General features: G+C 41.4%; 1 protein-coding gene across 6 annotated transcripts in view; it reads right to left on the bottom strand.

The window, feature by feature from the left end:
* Nucleotides 1–12136, bottom strand: part of RC3H1 (ring finger and CCCH-type domains 1) — a 655450-nt gene that overhangs the window by 493631 nt on the left and 149683 nt on the right. For 3 of the 6 annotated variants that reach the window (XM_069231606.1, XM_069231604.1, XM_069231603.1), the window contains exon 7: nt 8061–8187. In XM_069231606.1, coding sequence (XP_069087707.1) covers nt 8061–8187 — 127 coding nt within the window. Of the gene's footprint in view, nt 1–8060; nt 8194–12136 lie in introns of all 6 variants that reach the window. The other 3 variants (XM_069231602.1, XM_069231601.1, XM_069231605.1) reach the window with 1 other exon arrangement.

Here is a 12136-nt window from a genome sequence, read left to right as displayed (position 1 = left end):
TGAGAAGGCCTCATCGGCCACTTGCTGCAGAGCAACGGGCCTCTTGTAGTTCCCCGACCCTCAACTTTACCCTGCACACTCGCTTCTACAATGTTCACATTTGAATACATTACTTTACAGTCCCTTAGTCTCAACTTTTATTAATAAAGTCCATCTTGAGTCTAGTGTGCCTCATATAGGTAACTGCTTCCACTGTGTGGCTGTGTTGTGTGGCTGAAATAGCACACGGACACCCAGACACAGACTATAGTGGATGCATGAGAGGTTCAAGCAGCACAGGGGAATGGAGTTCATCCACATCTACTACAGATGGTAAAGCTTGGACTGTGCAGGCTCAGACAAAAACACTGAGGTCTATCTGAAAATGTAGTTCCTTCCTGATACAGGAATATCCAATCTTAGCAAATCACCAACCTCGTGTGACATTTTTTTTTGTTTTTTTAATAAAAGTAAAGAGTACTTCAGAGCAGCATCATTCAATCATTTTGTAAAAGAAAAAAAAAAAAAAACATTTGGTCACATGTGGAGGCAGGCATTAAAACCACGTTTCATTGTTTCATAATTGCCACATTTTCCACTACTCCAAAACAGGGTAGGGCCCAAAAACACCAGTCCTCTCCAGGGATATGCCATGTCTGGGTACCCTGTTCACGCTTTTGGAGAGAGTATATTACCAGGCCATTTTGGTAAAGTGGTAAAACAGGAATCATTCTTCAAGTTACCTAGTTTCACATCTAAAGTTTACCCACTCGATAATACATAGCACTGGTGCCTGCCCAATCCAGCTACTTACCTACAGAGCTGAGGTTCTGTCATTGTTTATTTTATAGCATACAGTACCTAAAAGTGAGCAAGTTTCTAAGTGATCTTAATATCTGGTGGTATCTTTGTTGGCTATGGCTGTTTACCATTGGTGTCTCAAAGCACAAGACACTGTTACTGAACTGGAATGTAATAAAGAAGGCTTCTTCAACTTATAGATTGCCCTGCCACAATAAACACGTCACTGTGTAAGACATCTGTTTTTTACTAAGGTCCGGAAAAAACTATTAACAACATTTTGAAGTGCTGACGTGTGTAAACACCGATAACTACAGGCTTTCATAATTTGTGAAAATGCTGAAAGATACCTACCGGGAATCACAAAACTTAAAAACTAAAAACAGGCTACCCTACTCATACGGAACTGGATGGAGAGTCATAAGGCTGAGAAGACAGAGGTCCTTTCCTTGAATGGTTGTTGCGACCTCTGGCTGCAGGTTTATTGGCCCCTGGAGTGGTTACTCCACTAAAACCAATACCAGTGGTGAAAAACTTGGGGATGTGGACTGATGCTCTGCTCTCTACTGCTGAGCAGGTGGCATCTAGAGTCTTAGACTGCTTTTACCAACTTTACAAGCTCTGTAAAATATCCCCATACCTGAATTCAGAGAGCAAGCACTTCGTAGCAAAGACACTCATTAACTCACTGATAGATTATGCCTATGAGGTCTATCTGGAATTGCCTCATGCACTAAATAATAAACGCAAGTTAGCCCAGAACGTAACTGCATGTTTTGTTGCTGGCTACTTCAAGTTAGAATTAATAGTTGTCAAAATAGGTCTGTATGATCAATCACAGATAACAATGGTGTTAAACACTTTAGAAATACATCATCATGTTTCACTTCTTACTATAAGGACCTATGCACTCCAGAACACACACAACCAATATTTCTCTAATCTCAAACCAAGAGACCCATAGCAGATTGACCTCTCATCTTTAGACCAAGCCCTACAACTTACATAACTATATACAGCTTTACAATCTCTCCCAAAGGGTAAGGCTCCAGGACCAGATGACTTCACAGCAGAATTATTTATTCAGTTTGCCAAGTCTCTCTTCCCAAAACTCTTTCAATTACTTAATCACTTTATCAAGTCAGGTTCTGCATCTGGTTCATTTAAGGAGGCCATGATTTGTTTTTTTTTGATTCCCCAAAAAGATTGTGATGTGACTGAATGTAAAAATTATAGACCCATATCTTTAATTAATACAGATTGTAAAAACAATGCCAAAGTTTTAGCTCTCTGTTTACTCCCATATAGGCCTGATCTTATTCATTGCCATCAATCTGGATTTATCCCTAATAGAAACATAGCAGATAATTCTCGTACTTTAAAAAAATATTATTAACAAAACTTAAGACTCCTCTGGCAGCTTTATCATTGGATGCAGAAAGGGCCTTCAATAGGGTCTAATGGGGTTTCTTGTTGAAGGCACTGGAATGGCATGGATTAGGTACAAAATTCCGACATTTTATATCCATTCTTTATTCCTCACCACGTTCCTCGGTCATAACAAATGGTATCCAAACACCCTTTCCCCCCCCTCTTAAAAGAGGTACTCGTCAGGGATGCCCATTATCTCTTTTACTATTTATTTTGGGCCTCAAACCTTTTCTATAGCAATTAAAAACGTCTGAACAATATAAGGGTTTTAAAATTAATATTACACACATCAACTTTATGGCAAATGAAGATGATATTCTTTTGTTTATGTCTCACCCTGACACTTCTCTTCCTGCATGAGCTCAACATATATTCTGATATTTCTGGCTATAAATTTAATATAGACAAACAGTGGTCTTACCACTTAATGCTCATTGCACTGGCTCTTTATTCCTTGATGAAGGTTTGTCTTGGAATTCTTCTAAGATTAAATGCCTAGGGGTATGGTAGTGCAATATGCTCAAGGATACACTAAAAAATAATTCAGAAGATGGAGTTGATTTTCCTGACTTTTTTAAAACTTATCACAAAGCTTTTGGCATTAAGCAAATACAACCCTATTTATCTACACTCAATGATGCACCTCAAAAGCTATGGTTCTCATTGGAAAAAACATTTATTTTTCCCTTTTCCCATAAACACATTATATTCACGTCTAACTCCCCACCCAAAATTCTGGTTGCCCAGCACTATCTCCCATCCAATCAACTTACTGAAACCTTTTTATTTATTTTTATTTCTCATCTTACACCTATTAATCAATTCTTTAACAGTCCTATTTGGCACAGTAGTTCTCTTAGGAAACAAGGTAAAATCTTGTTTTGGAAGGCTTGGATGACTAAAGGTATTCTTCTCATTTCCCAATTATATCATAAAGACTCTCTCATCCCTTTTACTACTCTCTCAGCAACTTATAATCTCCCTATTCATATAAAATCCCAATATTTAATTCTCTCTACTCGGGACCAAAAGGCCCTCATTAAACTTATATCTCCCAATCATTCTTCTCCTGCATCATCTCCACACCTGATTGTAACTTCTAAATTATCCTAGGGCAGCTGGTATTTATAAACTTTTAAGAATGTCTGTTCCACATAGATTAAAAACACCTATTGAGACATTGTGGGAATCAGATCTTGGTGTTGTTTGGACAACTTTTTTTATGGGATAGAATATGGTATAAGATACATTCCACTGCATGCACTGGAAGCCTCACGCAAAGCCTATTTTTTTTTTTTTATATATAATAGACTTTTCTACACTTCTGTTCGCCTTTACAACCTTAAACTTAGAAAACAATTACGATTGTTGGCGCAGCCACACTCAGCAGGGTACTGACTTTCACATGTTTTTTTCTTGACCATCCCTAACTACTTTTTGGCCCTCAATGTGGTCTCGCATTTCAGCAGTAGCTCAGATTTCCTTAACCATGTCATATGAATTACTGTTTTTGGGTGGCATACCCAAAATCTGGAGTTCATTCAAGCCTCTTGGAAAACTGGTGGACCTCTTGCTTTCTATTGCAATTTCTATTATTTCTTCTAACTGGAAATCTTCAGAGTACATTACTCTAATACAGTGGTGGAATTCTGTATGTTATCATCATACACGTGACAGCTACAAGCTTGATTCAACAGGAACTTTCTTCAAACGCCATCAGCTATGGTTGCCATTAAGTAACTATCTATCATGCACTGTGAAGGAAATAGATTTTTCTCCTCCTTTTTAAAATGTTAATATATTTCCTGTTTTTCTTCTTACATATACTTATTTCATCTTATATTCGCTGTACTATTGTCTATTACCTTTTTTTACCACTTGGCTGTCACTTGGTTCCCTTATATATCCCTATAGTTCTTCTCCCTCTCCGTTTCTTCTTTCTTTATTCTAACCTGGAGTCTTCGGTTCTATATTGCCGTATAAGCCCAATTCATTTGCATGTTTAATATGCATTTATAAGTACAATATTCTTTATTCATGTATATCCACAACTGCATATCTGCTGTGGCAATGTTAAGTTAGTGTTCTTGTTTTGACTCAATAAAAAAAAGTCTATAAAAAAAATAAAAATAAACATTTAAACAAGCTGCATTAGCTGTCCTTCAAACGAAGGACTTTTAAAAAAGCTCTCTGATCAAGAGGTTTGTTTTTGGCAGGGTGCCAGCTTTATTAAGAAGGAGCCGATGAGATCACCCTTTTAGGACACCAAGATCTTCAAAGGCTTACTTCTTAAAGGTTCCCAGAATTTGCAAAGCTAGATAAGGAGAGCTTTGTGTTACCCCTTACACTATGGAATCTCTTCCATTATTACCTGTGGCCTGAACCAACCTTAATGAAGTTCAGACCTGGCTTTAAACCCTCGATGTATGGTCAACCTTTCCTGTCACACGGTTCGACATGCTTTCCTCATGCACCAAGGTAGCACAGGTGATGTCCGCAATATAAATGCCAAATGAGTAAGGTCAAAGGTTAGAATACTTCCTTGCTGCATGTGTGAAAACCCATACACTTCATTTTAATGCCTATCTCTACAGCTACATACAGCAAAGCTAATTACCCATATTATAAGCAGCACCTTTCATAAGCCTAACCAAAGTTGTGTTTCCAAACTGTAGACTGCCAGACTCCAGAAGAACTATTTTAAGATTGCACTGCAGAATCTTAAATGTAAAAAACGTAAAACCGGTCTAAAATAGAGGGAAAAGTGCATCCTGTCAAGCTTACATTAAAAGATATGAAAATAGACTCCTATTGCTAATGTTCCAGGAGTTTCCCATCGCCATGATTCATTACACTGGGAGTTGCCTCTCAGTTCTTTTTGGTAATGAAAATAAGTTAGTTCTTGTTTCTAATGCTCAAGAAAACCCAACCTGGGAGGTAGAACCAGGACTACAAGTAACCTTTTGTTTTGTACGGAGATCTTCACTGAGTCATACAATTTAGAACAGAGAATCAAGAGGACAACCTTACCTTACTGCAGCTGCTGCTCATTAGATAAATCAGAAAATATGTTAAGGACTCTCCTTGATTGTGAACTGTGAATTCCTGAAATGGTTCATCGAGGTTCCTTGGTGACTATCATCAGCTTGTGTGTCTGAATCCAGATACAAACCTCTTTGTGGCAGCTTTGCAAATATTTCCCTTTGGGGATAATCTGAGCAAGGCAGGGGTGGCTCCTTTATATCTAGTAGAGTTATCTTTTGATTTTCCAGGGGGAGGTATAATTGCCAAATAAAAAGATAGAAATGCATGCCACAATCCACCTAGCGACAGGTTGTTTGGATGCTGCTTGACTGCCTAACAAGGCCATAATTGAGGAATAGCAGCTTGGATTTTCTCAAATCCTTTGTTTTGTCTAGGTAGGAGCAACATCTAATGAATGAAGTGACTGTTCTTTTAAAGTGGACGGACTAGGAAAAGACGACAGCAAGGCGACTGCATGGTTACTGTGAAAATTCAAAACAACTTTGTGAACAAAGATGGATGTGTACTCATTTCTACTCTATGCTCATAAAAATGTACAGGTGTACATCAGAACAGACTTGTAATTATCTCACTCGTCAAATATTAAAGCTATCAAAAAAGCTGTTCCACGGAGCAATGCCGTAATGTAGCTTGAACAGTCTCGAATGCAGAGATAATTACACTTACTAAACCAAGGTGTCGTTTCCATGGAGGAGATCTGATCGGAAAGAAAAGTCACTTACAAAAAAGAAAAATCTTAGTAACTAGAATTTTGAAAATTGAAATGTGGCTCAGGTGTTTTCTTTAAGCCTTAACAGCAGCAAGGTTAACTTTTATGGATGACAATTCCAATTTTAAATGGGCCAAGTGTGACAGGTACGGAGTGATTATGTCTACTTGGCATGATACTGGGTCATGTCAATTATTTTGCCTCAACGGTTTTATTTCAGAAGTCATGCTGCCAAATTTAACAATGTTAATTTCAGATGTTGGATTTGCTCCTGGAGCCTAGTAGTCGATTCAACCTATATGTAAATTTCTTATGCAGCCGTATGTACATGTGAAGCACGTCTGCATACCACAATTTTCTCAGCCACTCTGTCCATGCCATCACACGCAAAAGGTCAACATGTTTCAGCCTTTCCTTCCCCAAAGCCCCAAGGCCTTCACCAGGACCTTAATAATTATTGTCAGATCCCCGTCATCTTACTTTATGTGATCGGTAAATTTACCGTACTAACACGTTTTCATTATTATATAACAAGATACCTTGCAGACACAAAAAAGTGCACCTGTAACATTGGACTACAATCCAGGACGGGTGAGGATGTTAAAGGAAAGGTTGCAGGGGGTTCTAACTAGACCTAACTCACCTCACTCAATTCCTTTGAGCCAGAGGCACAGACACCCATAAGAACCCTTTTTTCAATGTTACAGACACAATATTTTGTCTGCATTTGAGTGTGATGGCACTGACAGTTTACACACCCAAATAACATCACCACGTCACCTTTTTAATCCTATCCCTCTACTTTTATTCACATCAAAATTTCACAACCAACATATAGGAGGTAATTTTGAACTTTCACTGTACAGACCCCCACTTGCACTCTGCCAGATGGAGTTTGCATTCACATGGGGAAGCAAGTACCCAGGTGCGAAACCCAATGATAAAGCCACCCCCAATAAGATGCCATAGTGGTGATCACTTACACCACCAGTGGCAATTACTGGTTCAGGGTTTCGGGAGAACTCCTGAGAGGCCCTAAATTAATACATCAGTATGGCTCATTATCTTTTAATTTAAAAAGTTACACTTGTAGAAGGTAACTGAACACTTTTTGCTTCTACCTTCCCCCATTTAATTGTTAGATGTAAACTTTAATTAGCCAATAGTTTAGGAAAGGGTAGAGGAAGATTCCCTTCCTGTGTATGCGAGCTGCTGCTACTGCCAATTCATTTGGAGAACATGCATGGCACTGCTTTTACATTGAATGGCAGGTCTGTGGATTAAAAAATTGAGTTCACTGCTACAAATCTCAGATACTTTCTATGATATCCTGCTCTGGGGATGCGGAAGTAAGCATTCCACTGACAGATTTGGTGTAGTACATGCATCCAAACTTTCCCTATTGATGAATCTATTGATAAGCCATAGATCTGGAACAGGTCTGTATTCCTGTTTTGGACCTTTCTTTTGAATCAGGAAGTGATTGGGGTAAACCCCTTGTCCTTTTTTTTAAGATGGTACCAGCTTTTTTGCACACTTATCCAGCAGGACAGACATTTTGAAAGTTGGTCAACTGATCTTTCAAGGCTGGCTTCGGAGGAACTGGTGGTGGTTTGGCGTTGAAATGTAGCTAGGATCCAGGATGATTAATGTTTAGCACATTCTTGTCTTTTGTGATAAAACTCACTCTTCCTGATGTAGAGTTACCTCTTCCCTCACTAGAGCAGTGAACAGGGCATGTCGGTCTGTTCTCTCAACGGTCCCTCATTTGCTATATAACTTGAGTCTATGACACTAAAGTAGTAAACCATACTTACGATAGAAAAGAAAGGCTAGAGTGATCCTCTACTTCTAAGGATTGGGTCATCTCAACAACATGATCCCTCAAGGCAAAATATGCAGGGGTGCCTGTCCAGTGGTGTGCTTCAAACAGGAAATGGTGTGTGAGGGAAGAGTTTGAATTATTCTATTTGTAGGTCAGCACCGCCTAACAATTTAAGGATGTACAGTACATCTAGTCCATTACCACTCTTGCATTACAAAACATCTGTTGAAAAGCATGTCCTATTAGCCCAGCCTTCAGTAATTTCAGTACCTGGGCTAGGGTCGATGTTGGCCAAAAGTTCCAGGTGTGGCCTCAAACGGTTGAGGTTGGCCGGGTCTCCAGTCCTCTGAAGGGCGATTGTAAGTTCCTGAACACTCTGTGCGAATGAGGCCGGGGTCTGCAACTTAAAAAAGTTAATTGTAATAATCAACCTACAAAACGGCATTGGATCAGACAAGCCCATGATTTCACTTGTGACAGTTGAGACATTTCAAAACAGTCATGCAGTCTTAAAAGAAACTGAGCGGAGGTCCTGGTGTTAAAAATAGCAGTCCCAATTTTGTTGATGCACAAAAGGACGGCAGCAACAGTGGTTTATGAAACAGAAGAAAAAAAACAGAAAATAAGGTAAGGCACGATGATCATGGTTAAGAACAAGAACAAGGGAAGTAAATCATGCACTTCGAAGAGAAAGCTATTCAGAAAGTTGACTTGTAGGTCAAGGCAGGGAAATTAGGTCACAAATAAAGAGATAAACTCATTAGGGCAAATCACTCCCGAAGTACACACATCAAGATTTACTTTTGCAAAGCACAATTTTTTTCTGGAGTGCACTTCATACCTTCAACATCCTGTCCGAGGTTGCTTCTAACAAGCTACAATAAGGACACAGGAGACTCTAGGCACAGCAGTACTTTGGAATATACAGTTTAATACAGTGCTCACAGCAAACCAGGAGCCTACACATTTGGCATCTCTTATAACAGCCTAGTATTGTCCTAAAAGGAATTTATGAACATAGGATTTTCAGTAAAACAACTGAGGCAAACAATAATCTGTATTAACATTGCTCAAGTGGCCCATCTAGACCCCTCCATCCTGACAGGAAAGTCATTAGCCTTTCTAAATTTAAGTATATCTCCTCTTTCCATTAGGACTCTTCATCCACAGAATGGACGAGGCCCCTTTGAGGAGCTCCCTTTCCACACATACACAGTTCCAGTGAACCTCCAAGTTACCTTCTCAGTTTGTGGAGACACCTACTCTGACCCAGTAAAGTCATCTTCAAAAATAGACACTTTGCAAAACTCTCAGCCATAATCTATTCATAAGCTACAAGCTTAGCAGCTGTTTGCTTTTGCCTTCTGCTAGCAGTATCCTTGTTATGGCAGCTAACCCCACATTGCTATAAACTTATGTTGTGCTCCGCTGCCACACATGTGAACATTTACTAGCAAAGTGAAAAGAACCAGTTCTAAAATGGTTTAAGGAATATTTTTGCAAACTCCTAAGCGTCTTAAAGTGTAAATGAAACAATCATCTAACCTCCTCAGGTGTCATGGTAAGATTTCTTGAGCTTGTGCTACTGGAGGAAGTTGGTAACTTAACTTATTTTAGTAAACCTCATTTGAAGCGACAGAAGGACACACCAAAACTCTAGATATCCAATTATCCTCTACTCATTACATCAAAATGACATAAAGAAGGCCCGCTCTTCTACACGTATCCGTTATCTATCTTTCTTCAGATAAGACAGGGTTTCCTGGACGTCCATTAGTATATACATCAAATTTTGCCCTGAAGAAGGTGGTGATTGAATTAGTATTGCATCCACCGAAATGCGCGTCAGCAGGCAGGCACATTTGTGCCAAATGGATTCTGGATTAACAGGAAGCAAAATTATGTTGTACTCATCTACGAGTTGAAAAATTACAGAGAAGCAGACAATTACCATCAGGCCACCCGGACTTAATTAAGATATTGCACTGAAATTGGACTGTCAACATTGTTTGGTCACATAAAAGAATAGAGAAGGATAAACTGGCATTTTATGTATGTAGGAAGTTGGCTCTGTATGTGCTATTTCAAAGTAAGGAATAGCATGCACAGAGTCCAAGGGTTCCCCTTAGAGGTAAAATAGTGGTAAAAAGAGATAATACTAATGCTCTATTTTGTGGTAGTGTGGTCGAGCAGTAGGCTTATCCAAGGAGTAGTGTTAAGCATTTGTTGTACATACACATAGACAATAAATGAGGAACACACACTCAGAGACAAATCCAGCCAATAGGTTTTGTTATAGAAAAATATATTTTCTTAGTTTATTTTATGAACCACAGGTTCAAATTTAACATGTAATATCTTGTTTGAAAGGTATTGCCGGTAAGTACATTAGGAACTTTGAATCATTTCAATTGCATGTATACTTTTCAAGTTATTCACAAATAGCTACTTTAAAAGTGGACACTTAGTGCAATTTTCACAGTTCCTGGGGGAGGTAAGTTTGTGTTAGTTTTACCAGGTAAGTAAGACACTTACAGGGTTCAGTTCTTGGTCCAAGGTAGCCCACCGTTGGGGGTTCAGAGCAACCCCAAAGTTACCACACCAGCAGCTCAGGGCCGGTCAGGTGCAGAGTTCAAAGTGGTGCCCAAAACGCATAGGCTAGAATGGAGAGAAGGGGGTGCCCCGGTTCCGGTCTGCTTGCAGGTAAGTACCCGCGTCTTCGGAGGGCAGACCAGGGGGGTTTTGTAGGGCACCGGGGGGGGACACAAGCCCACACAGAAATTTCACCCTCAGCAGCGCGGGGGCGGCCGGGTGCAGTGTAGAAACAAGCGTCGGGTTTGCAATGTTAGTCTATGAGAGATCAACGGATCTCTTCAGCGCTGCAGGCAGGCAAGGGGGGGCTTCCTCGGGGAAACCTCCACTTGGGCAAGGGAGAGGGACTCCTGGGGGTCACTTCTCCAGTGAAAGTCCGGTCCTTCAGGTCCTGGGGGCTGCGGGTGCAGGGTCTTTTCCAGGCGTCGGGACTTAGGTTTCAGAGAGTCGCGTCAGGGGAAGCCTCGGGATTCCCTCTGCAGGCGGCGCTGTGGGGGCTCAGGGGGGACAGGTTTTGGTACTCACAGTCGGAGAGTAGTCCGGGGGTCCTCCCTGAGGTGTTGGTTCTCCACCAGCCGAGTCGGGGTCGCCGGGTGCAGTGTTGCAAGTCTCACGCTTCTTGCGGGGAGTTGCAGGGTTCTTTAAAGCTGCTTCTTGAAACAAAGTTGCAGTCTTTTTGGAGCAGGTCCGCTGTCCTCGGGAGTTTCTTGTCGTCGTCGAAGCAGGGCAGTCCTCAGAGGATTCGGAGGTCGCTGGTCCCTTTGGAAGGCGTCGCTGGAGCAGAGTTCTTTGGAAGGCAGGAGACAGGCCGGTGAGTTTCTGGAGCCAAGGCAGTTGTTGTCTTGAGTCTTCCTCTGCAGGGGTTTTCAGCTGGGCAGTCCTTCTTCTTGTTGTTGCAGGAATCTAATTTTCTAGGGTTCAGGGTAGCCCTTAAATACTAAATTTAAGGGCGTGTTTAGGTCTGGGGGGTTAGTAGCCAATGGCTACTAGCCCTGAGGGTGGGTACACCCTCTTTGTGCCTCCTCCCAAGGGGAGGGGGTCACAATCCTAACCCTATTGGGGGAATCCTCCATCTGCAAGATGGAGGATTTCTAAAAGTTAGTCAACTCACCTTAGGACACCTTAGGGGCTGTCCTGACTGGCCAGTGACTCCTTCTTGTTATTCTCATTATTTTCTCCGGCCTTGCCGCCAAAAGTGGGGGCCGGGGCCGGAGGGGGCGGGCAACTCCACTAGCTGGAGTGTCCTGCGGTGCTGTGACAAAGGGGTGAGCCTTTGAGGCTCACCGCCAGGTGTTACAGCTCCTGCCTGGGGGAGGTGTTAGCATCTCCACCCAGTGCAGGCTTTGTTACTGGCCTCAGAGTGACAAAGGCACTCTCCCCATGGGGCCAGCAACATGTCTCTAGTGTGGCAGGCTGCTGGAACTAGTCAGCCTACACAGACAGTCGGTTAAGTTTCAGGGGGCACCTCTAAGGTGCCCTCTGGGGTGTATTTTGCAATAAAATGTACACTGGCATCAGTGTGCATTTATTGTGCTGAGAAGTTTGATACCAAACTTCCCAGTTTTCAGTGTAGCCATTATGGTGCTGTGGAGTTCGTGTAAAACAGACTCCCAGACCATATACTCTTATGGCTACCCTGCACTTACAATGTCTAAGGTTTTGTTTAGACACTGTAGGGGTACCATGCTCATGCACTGGTACCCTCACCTATGGTATAGTGCACCCTGCCTTAGGGCTGTAAGGCCTGCTAGAGG

The sequence above is a fragment of the Pleurodeles waltl genome, chromosome 4_2 (assembly GCF_031143425.1).
Source record: "Pleurodeles waltl isolate 20211129_DDA chromosome 4_2, aPleWal1.hap1.20221129, whole genome shotgun sequence".
Taxonomy (NCBI): Eukaryota; Metazoa; Chordata; class Amphibia; order Caudata; family Salamandridae; genus Pleurodeles; species Pleurodeles waltl.
The sequence above is the reverse complement of the archived record's forward strand: the minus strand, read 5'-3'. Positions and strand labels throughout refer to the sequence as shown.